Below are 17,586 nucleotides of genomic sequence, written 5' to 3'. Positions count from 1 at the left end.
TTTTTTTTTTTTTTTTTTTTTGTACCAGGGATCAAACTTGGGTCCTTGCACTTGCAAGGCAAGCGGCAGAACCACTGAGTTAAATAAATCTCTGGCTCCGCAATAACTTTTTAATAACTCACTTAAAAAATTCTCTTTTGTAGAAAAGAGAATTAGAGGTCAGTGGTGGAATTTCCTCTAATTTTTGTCTTTGTGAAAATAAGAGGAGTCTAGATTTGAAGAAATGGACTCTTGGCCTTAGAAGAAGGTTACTGGAAGGTCAGTATTTGGCCTGCACACTGCACACAAACTTGAAATGGCAGCTAGTGGGGATGTCGTACAGAGCCAGCAGGTTGGGACACAGACACTGAAAGCAGAGCTTATGGGGAAAAGTCAGCAAGTCAGCTAGGGCCAGGCTGTGGGAAACTCCAAACTTCAGGAATGTCTAACATACTATGGCACTGTAATGGGGGAAGAATCCCATCTGAGTGCTGCTTTACTTTCCCCTGCCTCATGCAGAATGCAGAGGACAAGTTTGGTCATTTAATAATCACTGGAGTGTGGTTTGAAAACTTGCCCAGTACATCAACTCTGTTATCAAATCATGATGGCTTTGTTTCTTTACAGTATTCTTGTTTTCAATGATCAAAAAAATCCCCTATGGAATAAAAAAAAATGTTTTGGGAAAGGAATGAATGAATGAATTACTGTAGGTTTCCTATAAAACCTAAGTACTTCTCAGCATTAGGAGGCCATATGTACTAATAGTTCATCCTTGTGGTCACCTTTTGGGATGTCGCAGGCAGAACAGTGTGCTGCTGGCCTGTGATAGTAGTTGCTGGTGGTGATGAGATGCCTCACAGAAAAGACGATAAGGGATGTTGGGGTCAGGGGAGAAGCTGCTAAATAAGGGTTGCTAGCACTTTGAGTAAAAACCAGTCCTCTCTGAAGGTTAAGTGCAAATATAATTGTCCAGATAAAAAGCTACTGAAATTGTCTGAGACCATTAGCACTGTCCGAAACACCTGTTGGCTGGGCCACTTTCAAGAGACACTTGAGCATTTTTGATGATGTGTAGTCTCTTGGGAATGCAGAGTGAGCCAGGTCTCCACAGAGTGCAGTCCTGAGAAGTGGGTTCCTTGTGGGACAGAGACACTTTAATGTCCCGTTAACACCTAGAAAAGGAAAAACATCTCGCTTTTCCTGTGAGTGTTGGGAGTGCTGGCTGCCAGGTGATGCTTCCTTGTGTTTCCACGTTTATCATTTTTCTTTTGTAATGTGCTTAAATATAAAATTATACTCCTGACTATTCCTCACTATGAAGAAATTGAGAGCATGTGAAAGGACCAAGTGCAAGTACCTTGTTAGCTTTCACTTTGTATTGTTGACAATGTCTTCAGTTTTTCAGATTGGAAGCACATGACACGGTATGGCATTCCAGCAGTATAAAAGGTTATGCAGTGATAGCCACATGATAAGGCCTGTGTGATACAAAAATGAATAAATACAGTCCCCACATTTGGGGTCCTGTGATGGAGAGGCAGAGGTGAAGACCGGCCGTTGCAGGGCCTCTACTTCCACAGTTCCCAAACCAGTGGGTCTCTGTCAGGCTCGTTGCTATTAAAAATCATTATGAACCTCAAAGAGCTTTAATATCGGGCGTATTTACTATCCTAGAAAATTTTTAAAGTTATTAATTTATTCTATAGGAACAATTAATTAGCTTTAATGCATTACATATGTTTAATACAGTACCTTCCCCCCAAAAAAGGAAAGAGTAGCCCTGATCTACATTTTTGCAGATCTTTTCTGTGTGTATCTTAAAAGAAGACAGCTGGATTCTCTTATCAGGTTTTACATTCTATCTGTTGCCATGTGTTGTTGGGATGGAAGTTATTTGAAGAAAGTTCAGCCTCACACAGATGAATGTAGTTAGGAAATGGATAAGTATTTTTATAGCCCTGCCAGATAATTATCAATGTCATTCTTTGGTCTTATCCCAAAATTCAACAAGTGGTCATTTCTTCAAGTTTAGTTGTAAGGTAGAGTCTGAAGTGTTGTTGGTGGACTTTTCTTACTTGACTAAGATTCATTTCAAATTCATTTCTTAAACTCAGAATGGGTCTGTTACTCAAGCATTATTTTGTAATGTGCATTGTGTTTATTCAGAAAATATGGGGTCATCTTTCAAATATGGGAATTTTCCATGCATGATATGAAAACTCACATTCAAATCTCATTGGAAAACTTTAATATTGGGGACACTGGTGGGTATGGATTATCTAGGATTCTAATTTTTGCTAGAAAATTAGAATTAGATCCACAGGTTTGAGAGTTGTTTTCTTAGAAGGCTCACTTTCTTCATTTTGAAGGAAGTATTTGTGTCAGTTGTTTTTTTTTTCAGTAAAAATCATGTTTTGTGAAATAGTTCAGTTTGCAGCATAGTTGTCTAAATGCTTTTTCTCAAAACTACCAATGTCCTTTATGAGGGATGTCGCTGAGGAGCTGAATGTACTTCTAGAAAATGTCTGCAGAGGCCAGGATTCAGAAAAATTAATACTTTGTGCTGCTTTACTGAGGACATCTCTCTTCCTTGCTCCTTCCTTCTCTCCTCCTCTTCTCTCCTTTCCTCTCCTCTCCCCTCCTCTCCCATCCTCTCTCTTCTCTGTCTGCCCCTTTCTTCCTCTTCCTTCCCTTCCTTGCCTTTCTGGAGACGGTGTCGGCTGTCTTCGAACTTGTGGCAACTCTCCTGCCTTAAGCGTGTGCCACCGCACTTGGCTTCCTGTGTTGCTTCATGTAAGTGTGACCAGGACAGTTTGGAGCTGTTGCTTTGCACCATTAATACAAATGTCCTCAAGGAGAAGGCAGTAGATGACATTTGATGTATTCTGAAAGTATTTATGACCTTGGAGACTCCTTCGAAGAGTTTTAGTGCCTTAGGATCTGCAGAGCACGCTTGAAGAAGGGTTGTTCATTCCACAGGAGGAGAAAACTGATGTCCAGGTTTCAGGGTCATTTCCAAGACAGGGGCTCCCTTGTGTTAAACTCTGAAGGGTGCAGAGGTGGCCAAGGAGGCGGAGTACATTCCAGGGCCAGGGAGTTTGGCTCTGGGGAAGAGTATGAGTCCTTCAGAACTGCTGGAGTTAGGTACAAGGTGTGAGTGGGGGGTAGCCTGAGACAGGTGAGCAAGGGCCAGTTGACAAGGGGCAGGTAAGCCAGCCTGGGGGAGAAGGGTCCGAAGGGAAAACAAGAGCTCCAGAGTGTCTGGTGACGTCTGAGTGCAGGATGATGGTGCCAACAGAGGAAGGGCATTGGAGCTGCTGACTGCCCCAGGGAGAGACGGGAACGGCCTTGGCTGGGCAGTGGTGGAGAAGTGGGGCTTCATGTTGCCCAGAGGCCCTTTCTTTTCCTTTCCTCTGAGTACTTGGGTAGGTCCTCCCTCAGCATAGGGACTGCATCTTTTTATTGCTGTAACTCTCAGGGCCATGAGGAGAGCCCCCCGCCACCCCCGTAAGTATTTGCGTAGGAGTAGCAGCACCCACGATGTGAAAAGAAACTAAGTACCCAGGTCTTCCACTTTCAACGTGCTCCTTACTTTTCAATGGGATGTTAACACGGATGCTCTATCTTGTAATTTATTTAATAAGCTTATAGCTAAGAAGCCATCAGAACTTTGTTTATGTCTTATGGTTAAATGCATAGTGCAAATAATTGAATTTTTTTTTTTACCTTGAAGATGGGAAATGAATTTCTGTATTGAATCCTAAATTCAGGGTCTAATTGAAATGCACAGTTTCCCATCCCATGATCGTACACGTCACCCTCAAAGAGCACACTCAGAGTTGGGAATAGTGGCATACACCTGTAATCCCAGCACTGTGGGAGGCTGAAGCAGGAGGATCATGTGTTCAAGCCCAGCCTGGGCAATTTAATGACTTAGTGAGAGTCTACTTCAAAAAAAAAAAGAAAAAAGGCCAGGGAATGTAGTTCAGTGCAGAGATGCTGGATTCAATCCCTAGGGCCAATAGAAAAGAAAAGCAAGCATCCTAAGGCCCAACCAAGAAAGTAGTTGTCTCCAGGAAAAAAACAAAAAAACAAAAAACTTTTTTGTTCACTTAACAAATGCTTAGTGCAATGTGTTGTGTGGCACCACTGTTAGACATGGAGAATAGGCACAGCACAGAGGAAAGCTCTTGCTTTTGTGAGGCTTGCTTATGTTGTATATAGAAATAGAAAATAGGCAAAACATAACAGAATAAACTCGATCACATGATATACTCATGGAACTAATGCAATGGGATAAAAGAGGTCAGAGCAGGGGGGATCAGGTGCAGGACCAGGCCAGGTTGCAGTTGTAAACAGATTGTGCCTTGGAGAACAAGGGACACCTTGGAACAAAAGGTGGAAGGAGGTTAGAGATGGCAGCCCTGAGGATATCTGGAAGCAAAGATTTCTGGATAAGGGAACAGTAGGTAGTTGCATGCCACCAAGATGTTTCGATAGGTGACACGTTTAAAGACCTGCTGGGGAATCTGGGCATGTTCGCATCCCAGTATGGAATCCCAGCACTCAGAAGGCTGAGGCGGGAGGATCATTGACTTCAAGGCCATCCTGGCCTACATAGTGAAACAGTGTCTCAAGACAATAAACAAACAGAAGATCTGCCAGTCCAGTGTGCCTGTGCTTAGGGGTACTAGGGTGGCCTTGCAGCTCTGAAGAGACAGACAGGGAATTTGGAGAACATGGAGGATGATTCTGAGCGTTGGGCCGACCTGGACCATCCTAAGGTGTGCCGTGTACCTGAAGAAAGCGAGGAGCCCTCCGCACATCTGAGCAGAGACGTGCTATGCCCTGACTGGTGGAACTGTGAGACTGGATGGAGGAGGCCTAGGTGGAACAGAGACCTTGAGGGAGCAGAGCCTGGGGACACCGTTTGGAGATAGGTGTGGGGCGTAGGCTTGAGGGAAGAAGGCCAGCTCCCAGGTCCTGCCCTGAGCAGCGGAAGGTGCAGCTGCCCTCAGCAAGGGTGTAGCCTGTGTGAGGAGCAGCTCCGGGTCAGGCTGGGGCGGCTTGGGACGAGTTCCTTAAGCCTCTGTTTATATGGAATAACTCACCTGCTTCCACATGCTTTTGAAATGCCTTATAATGAAAACGTATCTATGAAATCCTACAAAATTCATCAACATCAACATAAAAAGGAGGATGTTTGAGTAACAAACTTCTGTAAGGTGAATACATTTGTTTATAGGAGAAAAAAAATCAAGCTTAAAATGCAGTTGTAGCACATCAGTTCCTTTCGTCTCAGGTAATCCAGGAATTGTCTGTTGTGTTTTATAAATTTATGATACTACAGTACTCTGTGATTATAAAGTGCCCATCTGTTATAAATCTTGTTATCTTTTAGGCTTTTTTGGTCAGCCTTAGCATCTTTAACATGGTGAAAAATGTGACAGAGTTCAATTTTGTTACTTGTTGGCAATTCTGGGAAAACCTGTTTGGAAATAGGTATATGAAATTATTAACAAAATTATTGTGTGTCCCCTGACAAGAGCTCTGTCCCTCCTTCCAAAGGTCTCCCGTGGAACTTGGTGTGGTATCTGAAGTTGCCAGTGAAGAACTCATAAGCTGACAGATGGAAGGACATCTTGTCATCTACTACTTTACTTGCCTTTCCAGCAGTTTTTTCCTAAATTGCCATTGTGAATTTATTCCGACTTTTGTGTTTCCATAGATATGTGATTGTGTCTGTCTTCTATGAAGTTTAGGTATCTCTGTGTAACAGTGTTAGCAAAATTATTTGCATGTTTATCGAATCTCATCATTATTATTTTATGGAAAGTGATTGTGGATAAAAAGGAGCTATTATAAGAAGCCTAGACTTCTTGATGCTGAATGTCAGTCACCAGGGAAGCCCAACCAGCAAGCCTTCAGCCCCCTGTGGGCTTCCCTCTGAACTTGAGTAGGTCACTGTGTATTCACTGGTGAAAGAAGCTCAGATGTGTGTTGGGCACATTTAAAAGTGAGGGATGAATAGAAATGTTATGGTTTTTCTTAGGAACTGGAACTTGCAGGTTCTGTTTTAGGATTACATTCTGTAAAAGTAGGGGCTGCCTGTAGGTCATGGTAGAAGGATCATAGGCTCTCCCCGTTTTGAACTCTAAAGGCATTCTGTCTGTGGACCTGTTGTGAAAGTTAGTACTGATTGCTTTGCAGTTATCTGTCTGCGTGTCATCTACCCACCACTGGAAACAAGGACTTGGAAGGACATAAAGATGTTTAAATCACAGCAGCCAGCACAACTTTTGGTAAATTACCCCCAGTGAGTAAGCAGCTGTTGAATGAAAGGAAAATTATTAGGACCTCTTAATGCAAAGTTAAGATAGTGTTGCTGAGAGTGGCTTATGAGGGATAAAAAGAATCCTCAGCACACATTTTGAGGCTTCCCAGATTTCTTTCTCAGGCTAATGCCCAGGAATAGCAGGGAGACATTCTCAGAACCAAAGGCTTTACTTGCACATCTATGTAGGGAATTCTGGGCTGGCCCACGCTGTGTCTAACAGAAAATTAGATGCCCCAAGTCCAAAGAGTCTTACTGCACATCCTGGCACACTAAAGAGCCCAGCTGGTATCCCTCATCTGCCCTGCTCTGCAGTGTTACTGGGCTGATTGGGTAACTGTGACATAGATAAACCAAAACAATAACTCTAGGGAATAATTTCTCCATCACCAGGGTAGGTCAGTGGTGGTGAAAATACTGAGTGTAACTTGTGGTGTAACAGCATTTATAAAAGGCTATGGCTTGAGATTAAGGGTGTTTGCATCTAGTCCTTGGGCTTATTATCTGTGACCTCGGGCGGGTTACTCTCAATTCACATTTCATTTACTCATAAAACAAGGTATGAGACAAAACTGTTAAAGCTTTTTTTCCTTTCTCTAAGATTAATTGATTTAAAAAGATTAAAGGAAGAATGCAACAACAGTAGGAATGTGTATTTTTTATAAAAGTTTCTGAAGTGAGAAAACGAAGTAATGGATCGAGCGTTCCATTTTGATTTTGCAGTGAATCTCATTACCTCCTTAAATAGAGTCAGGTCTTGACTGCCGCAGAGAAGGTGTTTGTTAAGGCTTCGTTGTAATAGCAGGCTGTCTTGATTCAAAGATCGCAAAGAGCTTTTAGAACACTAATTATCCCCTGCATCACTCTGATGGAGCCAAGATGTGTTATTATCATCTTACTCTCACAGCTGGGTAAATCAAGGCACAGAGACACATGAAGTCACTGGTGACTCAGGCGAGGTCATTGTCAGCTGCAAATAAGAATAGAACTGTTTCATCTTATTTTTCCATGACATTGAGGAAAATGTCTGGATTTTTAACCACTTTTTTTCTTTTTAAAGATCTCTCTCAGTCTACATGGAATAAAATATGGTAATAACTTGCCCTGCAGTAAAGCAAATTTATATATTACTGGAATAGCAGGGCCCTGGTCTTCTTCTCATGGTCTTGGTCCAGGGATTGGGGTGGCAGTGAGGAGCTGCCTACCTTGTAGTCATTGAGGGCTTTCTCAGCTCCGGAAAAGGTCAGTGTTGACAGGGATAGTTTCACTGTCTTCATTCTTGTGCCTTTTTGATGGTTCATACTGATTTTTGTAAAGCCTATAAAAATGGGACCATATACATCATGTGATTTGGTTCTTTGAAACAAACCTATGGTGGAGTTTTATTGTAATTCTAATTTCTCTCCTGTAAAATAGGCATTGACATTCCTATCTTTGTAAAAAATTGAGTGTGATTCATATTCTATATAGTTTACCTTTTACAGTGTACAGTTCAGTGTGTTTCTGATATATTCGTGAAATTGTGCAACTGTGATCACTATCTAATTCTATAACATTTTTACCACCTCAGAAACCCTGCACCCATAATAAAATCAGTCTCCAATCCACAACCCCAAGCTCCTGGCAACCACTGATCTGCTTTGTTCTGATGAATTGGTCTGTTCTGGACATTTCATACTGCAACATAGCTTATCACATTTGGTTTCTCTCACTTAGTGCTTTTTAGGTTTATTTACATTGCAGCATGAGTCCATTCTGCATCTTTTTTTGTGGCTGAATAATATTCTATTTTACCTAATTTTAATTCAGAAAAACACGAGGCATTAGTGAATTCAGGTGTTGCTTGGGTTTTATTTTACATTCTTGTATGGACTTTTTTCCTAGGTCCCCCTCCCCTGGGTCTTGAAACAGAATTCCAAGTAAGTGGTTCATAAGTTTTGAATTGAAATTCTACTTTGTTAAAATTCTTTAATTATCTGAAATACAGCATCGTCTGTTTCCTGCCACTGAAGGTTAAGTAAGTGTGGCAGTGGGGTGATTCCCCAAGCCTGGGCAGGTATTAGTGTCAGGTGGCACCCGAATCTTGGTTAATGATTTCTTTCATCATTGACTTTATATTTTTCATTGGCATTGTGACGAGTTACAATGAAAAGACCTTTCTTGGGACAAAGCACACTCCTTAGTCAAGCCACCTACAGAAAGAGGATGTATGTATCATCTAAATTCTCTTCTGCCATCTCTCTGAGAAGATCTGCATGTTGCAGTCATTGTGCTGGTGGCTGGCAGCACATTCCTACTTTGAAAACACCTACCATATCCCTGATGCTCTTAAGCATTCTTTAGACTCTAAGGATATTTACCATTGGACAGCTGAACAGATCATGGCAGCCTACACTTAAGAGAGTAAGGATGGGTGAAATGCACCCGGTCATAATTTTATAACGAAAACATTTACTTTGCATTGCAGATGCTAGATCTCCATTTGAGTAGCTGCATGGAGGGAGTTGAGGAAGAGATTTTTGTGTCCCCAACTTGGCACATGCGTCAGATTATAAAAGAATGAGTTTTACCCACCTTACACCCTTCTGTTACATTTTCGTTCATTTATAACTTGTTTTATTAAATGTTTTGCTTGATTTTTCTTATAGAATTAGCCCAGTTCAGTACAATGTCACATGAAAAACCTCTTTTATAACTTTGGGAGGATGTTGAAAGTGATTCATACAGTGATTCATTTACTGATTCATCTACCAATGGTGACTTGGATCATATAAGTCAAAGAAGTTGGCTAAATATTAATAATTTGATACTTTGTTTTATTGATATTTTCCTGCTAAGTAAATATTTTATTAAAAAATTCATATAATTAAAATAGGTAATTAGTAGCGATACTCCTAACTAATAAATACAGGTGTTAGAAACCCACCTTAAGCGCCTTACCACAAAAATTAACTGTATGTTAAGGAGCATTTACTGCTGCATTTGCTTCTCTCTGTTTATCTTTGTAGCTTGCAGAACATCACTGAGTGGATTGTGTCCTCAGGTTAAGTGGACTTGGAAGATTTATGAAATTTACATGATATTGATGCTATGATAGAATTTATTTCTCTGCAAGCTTTACAGGGACAAATTGCTGCTTTGAATTCCCTGGATGCAAGAATAACAACAATAAAAAATGAAGAGTCCTATGTAATAGTGAGACAAGTAGATTGAATTTTTTAATCTATTTTAGAAGTAATATTAAATAGTCATCTTCTAGTTAATAGTACAGTTTAGGACTAACCTTTGAATCTGTTCAACTCTGTCATTTTTTTCTCTTACATAATAATACATAATAATACATCTATTATTTCATTTATATGGTTTATTCCCATTCTGTTTCGTTGACTGATGATGAGTAATATTTGCCTGGATGACAGAGCACAGCAAATGTCACTAACAAAAAGTGTCACAAAACTACTGCATTTAAAAGAAAGAGTTTGAACAGAATTTAGGGAAATCTAAATTAGTTAAAAATAAGCATTGCTATGCAAAGTTACCACATTAAGATTTAAAAATTTAGAGATTTTAAGCTTTTCTTTGTAAACGAACACAATGTTCAGTGTGCTTTTTGTACCATAGCTGTGTCTGGTGAACATTAATGCAGAGATGCTTAGTTTTATAGTAGTGCGAGAATCTTGGAGAACCAAATGAAAATTTTTATTTTGTATTTCAAAGTGCTGTTCTCCTTCAACTGGCAATTTTAATTTATGAAAATATTTATCTTTTTTAAAAATTGCATTTATAGGTAAGAAAAACACCCAAAATATACATAAGGTAAAGGACTTGAATGGGGTAATTTCTGAGTTTATTTTCTGACCTAAATTTCTTGATTCTGTATAAGCTGTTCATTTATGGAATTGCACAGTGAATTGAATAAAGAATTTTAAAAATTGAGTAAATTAAGAGCATAATTGAATAAATAGAAATTGCATAAAGAAATAGAAAAATTGAGTAAATTAAGAGCATAATTCACATAAACTATATTATCTGAATACAAGTAGATAATAGAACATACATATTAGATGTCAAACTCTAATGCCAAAAAGGATTATGTAGTTGAAATCTTGATCAAACCACTTATTATTCTTCGATACTATTTTTTAGATATTTCTTCACTCTTGGCAAATCTTTTATTTTTCTCCTTGCTGAAACAAAATACCCTATACCCAAAGTAAAAGCAGGAAAAGTTTATTTGCCTCAGGTTTCAGTTCATAAGTGGCTGGTTCCAAGGCAGGGTGGCATGGCAAAGGGTCACCACAGAGGAGAAACAGTCCATGGCAAGCAGGGCAGGCAGAAGGCAGCAAGCAAGAGACAAGCAACAATACTAGCCCTCTTGCTGTCCCTTATTTTTTTTTTATCCAGGCTATTTGCCCTTAGAGAAGCATTAACACCCAGGGTGGTTCCCCTTTAATCCTATCCAAAACTGTGCCAAACCAACCAGTGGACTAATTTACTAATCACACACTCTAGATCCAGCCACCTCTGAAACCCTTTGACCACATAAGGCTTTGAGGGGACTTCTAGACACGTCATAACAGAAGATTATCCTATAGTGTTCACAGTAGAAGTGATTTCTTAGATAATTTGATCACTTAAAAATATTTTGAGCCTAAAGTCCCAAATAAAAATACAGTGTGTACCTGAACACTATATTTTTAATTGCTCTAGTGATCATGTCTTCTCTAGGGAATAAGGGCCCCAATGTTCACTGGGCCTTTCCCCTTGGTTGGGTCCTTTTGCTACATTTTGCATCCTTTGACTCTCAGGAGAGAGTTAAGGTCCTGGGTAAGGGGAGAGGCATAGGTGTTTCTAAGAGGGGATGGCACTACCAACAGGTGATATTTTGGAAATATATGGGTCAGTTTTTGCTTTTGATTAATGGCTTAGGGACATGGCATTTTTTGGTGAGGAATATGGTTGCTGGATATTCTGTCGTGCTCAGATCAGCCCTGCACAGTGCAGGTTGTTCTACTGGACCTTTGTGAAGTTGAAAAAAAAAATGTGAGGCTAATGATTAGAGCAGGAGCTCACTCTTATTTTACAAATACATGAGCACAAATCATTTTTTCCCCACAGTTAGAGGGTGCATTGAATTTTCTGGGGAAGTGACAACCCAATAAATCAGGGAACCTTGTCCTTTATTTTGTTCAGAACTTTTCTAAGACATTTTGCATTCCAAAACATTATTACACCACCGGGACGCCTTGACAAAAAGACTGTGGTGGAGCCGTGACCCGGTCACAGTGATTCTCTGCAGCGCCAGCGGTGAGCAGCTGCTCATGGCTCCTGCAGTGGTTTTGTTTTTCGTTTACATATTAAAACACATCTTTTTAAAAATTGCCTTCCATATATTTTTCTTCTTTGATTAGTGTTAGGACCATATATTGCTTTATATGAAATTGTGTGTGTAGATAGATTATTTTAAGTATGATTTTTATTGCACAATAGTAAAAATATATATTATCAAAACAGATTTTGGATCTCATAGTATTAATAATCAGTGTACTCTGATAAATGCTTTAACGTGTGGAAAAAACAGATTGAAAACAGTTTGCAGAAGTTTGAGGGTGTCACTCCAGCCTGTGCTTAGTATAGATGAGGGCCTGGGTTTGATCCCTACTGCACACCAAAAAGGTTTCCATTCTCACCGACCCTCCTTTTAGTGAATTCTTAGTCAACAAATCAAACAAGAGTCTTTCTGTGCTATGACAGTGTTGTTGTGCTGCTAGAATAGAATACCAGAGGTTGGGTGATTCCTAAAGAAAAATTTACTAGCTCAGAGCTCTGGAGGGCAGAAGCTCAGTATCAAGGGCATTGATTGGTTTGGCAATTTTGGCTCCAGGAATGCACCTTGAGCTGCCCTTGGGCACAGTGGTGGAAAGTGAAATGGAAACAGCCCACCTCCCAGAGCCTTTTGTTTAGTGGCACTGATCTCATGACTTAAAATACCTCATTAGGTCTCACTTCCCTGCCCTTACAATTTGGAGTTGGTTGACTTTCCAACACATGAATGCTGGGGGCAAATGTTGAAATCATAGCAATTACCTTCATGAATTATTTTAAAGTCTTAACTGTTCCCAAGAAGAGAATAAATATTTTTATCATTTTGTGTTTCTTGGTTTGAGACACAGGGAATTATATCATCTTGATTTTTTTTTCTTTCAGTTTCTCTGACAGTTGTTATTCCTAAGGACTCCAGAGGCATCCTCACATTTTTTTTATCAAATTACTTTTTCTTGAACCAGTCACACAGTCACCACGCAGTGGTGCCGGTTGCTGCAAGATAGAGCTACTCTTCCTGTACTTCTTACCGCCACAAGCTGCTTGGGGTTTCTAGGGTCTGCCAGCAGCCACCTGGGTGGTGTCCCTGGGCTGGGAGAAACTTTAGTGCCTGCTGTCTTGCTACCTGGTAGAGTAAGGAGGAAGAAGCCAGAAAGACTGGGATTATGGGATGGCATCAGCTAGAAGAGCCAGACCTGATAGTGGCTTGCTAAAGTGACAATCAAGCTTTCTTAGGAGTGGGCTGCAGGTGGGACGCTAGCACACCAAGCCCTCTCTCAGGCTTCCTGGTGCCGCCCATTTCCAAAGACTTCTGCCTTGTGCCTGACAGAGTCAGCACCTGGATATACTGGTGACAGGATATTCCTATGTGACAGGAAGGATAAATGGCAAAGCCTGGATTCTTGCATATTAACTGCTCAGTTCGATTTGGAAGTGATGTAACTCTAAACTTTAAATTCCGATTACAAGCTGCATGGGCGAGGTGATCTTAATTTTAGCATATTTCCTTATGTTTCTATTTTTAAATTGGTACCCAGGAAGTCACTGTAACACAGGTTTTGCCCTTTGATTGTAAAGGACTTGGGGTTGCCAGCCCCTTGGTTGATAGTGGCACTAATGGAGGATGTACAGACACATAGTTCGGGAAGAAACTGAATTGCTAGGTGTCTCCTACTTAAAGTCTTGTGTTTTCCACGGTGTCTGCCAGGAACTATAGGGCGTGCAATGGGGGGAGAGACAATCATTTTCCACATCAGCATGCCTGATGTGTTGTCCATCTCTAAAAGTATTTGTTGATTAAAGGAGAAAGAAAGCTGAGCCTCACGTAGGACCTGGTGGCTGGTGGATGCTCAGTGCCTGGCCCCTGTCTGAATCTAGGAGCTAGTAAATTGAAATGAGCAGGATGTGACAGAGGAGCCAAGAGTAAAACTTGGGGTATTGTACCTCTGCTCATCAGCTACAAGGTAGAAGCTCTTCTTGGCTGCATTAAATGTTAAATTGTTTTAAAGTATAAAACTCACCCAAACTTAGCTTCCACAAAGAATAAGATGACAAAGGCACAAGGCTATGCAGATACAAATAGCTCTCTAAGTTGAGTTTATAAATTGGTTATTTTTCATATTTGCAGTCACTCTTTGGTAGGTGTCTGGTGGTGGATACGATCCAGCAGAGTGCAGGGTGGGCAGGAATCAAATGCTTAGTGTCATCCCGTAGGGGCAAAGAGCCCCTAAAACATGTTACTGTGTGTATGTCCTGATGAGGCTGTGCCAGGTGTGAGCCAGCTTCTTGTATGGAGGAGGAAAGATACATTTACTCACCTTAGCAGCCCTGGCTCAGAATGTGGGCAGAGTGTAAATGGGGCTGTGTGTAGGCATTCGGCACCCGGGACAGGGTGCCTGTTTAAAACAGCTTTGTAAATAAGCATTAGGGTTTTACCAGCCTACACTCTTTTCATAGCTAGGCTTCTATTCTTCCAGAGTGTGCATTTTCCTTATTTCTTCTCTAGAAAGAACGCCAAGCACACATACCCTTTGCAGGAATGTAAGACCTCATCAGGTTTACTCTCTTGGAGCTGAATCAGCAGCTGTGGATACCACCAAGCTCAGCTCTGCTCTCTCTGTGCCTTGTCAATCTCTGGGGCAGCACTGGCACATTGCTGGTCACCATGGGACCCTGTGTATGTCCAGATGCATTCTGCCTCTGTGGAATCCAGGTGGTGGATCAGCTCTGAGGTTTCCTGTCTTGGCAGATCTCAGGAACTGTTTGGAGCTGCCTCCTCTCCTTGGATCCTGGGGACTAGGCTCTGTAGGAATTTGTTCCTGTGGCTCCAGAAGGTTCTTTGTGACATCCAAAGGCTCCGTGGGGTTAAGGGGCACTGAAGTGTTGGGGGAGGTAGTCTCACTAATGCATTGGTGAGACCTTTATTCTGAGGCTGCAGCACTCTAACAAGAAAGGTCTCAAATGTTCTGTGACAGGGTAATGCTGTGCTGTTCTTCTCACTCACCTGAAAGCAGTATCTCTTTGTAAGAAACAGTGATTGGGGAGTTTTCCACATTTAAGTTCCAAAGTTTTGTGAATATATTGAATGAATGACTCAGAATTCACTTGGCACCTACTTTTGACATCTCCCATGCTATTTTCACTAGCATCCATCTGGCGCCTTAGACTCCAAAGCTCCTTGTGCCCTTGCTCCCTGAGTTCTTCAGAGGACTTGCAGTCTCATTCCTTTCTGTACCTGCAGGTACTTAGTACCTGCCAGCTCTACTGTAGGTGCTGTGGAAATTTTCATCGTGAATGAATGCGTATGTGGACTGTGTGTCATATTTCCTGTGCTTGATATAACTCTTTGGAAATACCAAAGCCCTTTATTTACAAGGTAAAGGCAGTAATAATGCAAATTTCATTCTGTTGCCTAGGTAATATTCTTTCACATTGTGTGGCTTCTGTGCTATTTATCTTTCTTGGTTTACTTAGACTTCTCTTTTTTCTAAAAAAAAAAAAAAAAAAAGTGCCCTTTACTTGTAAAGGCCTCCTCACTTATAGCCCTTGGCAGTGGTATCTCCAGGGTTTCCCCGCTTGGCCCTTTATGTGTCACTGTGCAGGTTCTGTCCCATAGGTGGCGTCTACCCCCCTTGGCTTCACTGTCAGGTACATTCTGATGACTTCCAAATTTGTCTCGATGAAGACCTCTCTGGGCCTACCACTGACCATTGTGTTGGGGTGGTCCAGTTGTTTCTCATACTCAGCATTGCAAAAGCTAAGCTTGCAGTTCTCTTTCCTACTCTTCTTCTGTCTCCATCTATCAAGTCACCTAAGACATCAAAACCAAGTCTCCCTCTTGATACCCCTCTTTCTATACTTAATAGATGACAGCGAGAAGTCCCATGGAGTCTGTCTTCTCAGTCTGTCCCGTTACTTATTCTTTTGCTTTTATTCTTTTTTTTTTTTTTTTCCTTATGGGTCCTTATTCCTCATACCTGCAGTGTTGCTGTGATTTTCTTATGTGGTTTTCTGCCCAGGTCTTTCCCTCCTTGCCCATCCTGGGGTACACTGCCTCCTTCCCTCTCTGTTGCTGCCACACTCAACAAGGCCCCTGCCCCAAGTGGTGTTCAGATCTTAGTGCTGTTGGTCTCTACTCAGATGCTTCCCACTCATAGGTTCCCTGCTCCCCGCTGCCCAATTTGCCTTGTCTTCTTCGTCTCCAATATAATCACCCTTCAGATTTAAGACTTTGCTCAGGCATGTTTCAAAATGCAGTCTTTAAGGCCTGACTTTCCTTGAGCTTTGTCACACTCATGTCTTTGCCTCCGTCGTCTTCACCAGTCATCTCTCTCCAGATGAGAAGCAGAGCTTCAGGATGTCTATTCATCCTTGTATTCCCTGTCCTGGCCCAGTGTACGTATTGGTGGAGGGAATCTGGAGCAAAAGAGAGGTAGTTGCAGGGCTTGGCTAAGGGCGGCGTCTCACTTCTTCACTCTTCTGCTGGGCCATGGACTGCCTCTGAGGTATGGACTGAGGGTCTGGGAGAGACAAACGCAGTACTTTTAAACGCCACTGCTACTCAAAAATTCCCCAGGGACAGCTCCTGCCTTTGCCATAGGCACTGCCTTATCTAGGCTAACTTAACTCTACAAATAGCATTGAAGAATGACTCCCATTGTATGGTCCTTTTCTGGGTGGAACCAGGTATTGGGAAAGGCAAAGAGAAGAAATTTGAGCTGCAGAATTCTATAGACCATTACTATGTTTTCTGGAGGCCCTACCTTGTCTTATAAGTAAATGCCTGTGGTGTGATTGGTAATGTCACCATAGATTAACTACATTCCTACCCTCCAGCTGTGCACCTGTTAGGGCCTCCAGAGACTCTAGAGGTCTGTTGAGGACTATATTCCTTGCCCAGCGTCATGCTGGACAGTCCCTTTGTCAGCAGGTTTGTCTGTGCCTTTGGGCTCAGCCATCTAAGACAGGCTGGCTGCTCTTACAGCTGCCTGCGATTAGCCTATTAGATATCAGAACTAGAAAGAAAACCTGTGTTATGTTTTGATAGATTCTAGTCTTTCTACCTCTTGAATTTGTAAGCTTCAGAATCAGTAGGACTATTGAGGATTGAATATGTGTACAGTTGTAGGGTGGAAAACCATGTGCTGTATTTAGCACAAGTATCTTCACCTTTTCCCTGGATGTTAACGAGTAGAACTTCAATTTAAGATGAGATTGTGCGTAATGTCAGAAAAGGAATTATTGCAAGTGAATAAATAGTGGACTTTAAGTGTCTCTAATTTTGCATCATTAATTTTCCAAGATATTCTAATAACTGCCCTCACTTAGCCAAAATATAGGGACATATGAACAAGTGTCAGTGTTGTTTAATTTTTTATTCAAGTAAAATGATTTAAGATCAGGAATTAGTGAAATACGTTTTGTACAGCAATGGGAAGTGCGAATAAGATACTGAAGTCAGTATTTTTATTGGTCTGTTTGACCAATATGGGCAGAAGGTGTTGCTTCTTCGGTTAGCCTAGAGGACTGGAGAGGTTTGCTTGTGTTACTTCAGAGTGGTTACGGCCCGCTGCGCGCTGCCCTTGGAATCCTTAGTATTTTCTTCTTTCCTCTCCTTAAAGCCAGTCATTACTACTGCTCTCTGCAGGTGGCCAAATTCACGTGTCTCATTTTTTTCTGCAGATTTCAGCAGTGTTCCTGACATCACAACTGGTATGAAAAGGAGTCAGACAGATGGCACTCTGGATCAAGTCACCCATCGAGAGAAAATGGAGCAAACATTCAGGGTAAGATGCTGCTGCCCATGGCAAACCAAGAACCAGGCAGCCGAGGGCTAATTCCCGCCTTCACCTGAGTGGAGAAACAGAAGGTGGCGTTTTCCCATCCTGAGTTCCAGCAGTTGATACAAACATTTTTCCCTCTAAGAATAGAATTTCCTTTTTTATTTG

At 41.4% G+C, this 17,586-nt stretch overlaps 1 protein-coding gene across 1 annotated transcript in view; it reads left to right on the top strand.

Moving 5' to 3' along the window:
* Tiam2 (TIAM Rac1 associated GEF 2) overlaps window positions 1-17,586 on the top strand; it is a 129,537-nt gene that overhangs the window by 71,825 nt on the left and 40,126 nt on the right. The window contains exon 15 of the mRNA XM_033763161.1: window positions 17,321-17,424. Coding sequence (XP_033619052.1) covers window positions 17,321-17,424 — 104 coding nt within the window. The remainder of the gene's footprint in view (window positions 1-17,320; window positions 17,425-17,586) is intronic.

This window comes from Fukomys damarensis, unplaced genomic scaffold, assembly GCF_012274545.1.
Source record: "Fukomys damarensis isolate Sample0158 unplaced genomic scaffold, DMR_v1.0_HiC HiC_scaffold_14, whole genome shotgun sequence".
NCBI classification, from domain to species: domain Eukaryota; kingdom Metazoa; phylum Chordata; class Mammalia; order Rodentia; family Bathyergidae; genus Fukomys; species Fukomys damarensis.
The sequence above is the reverse complement of the archived record's forward strand: the minus strand, read 5'-3'. Positions and strand labels throughout refer to the sequence as shown.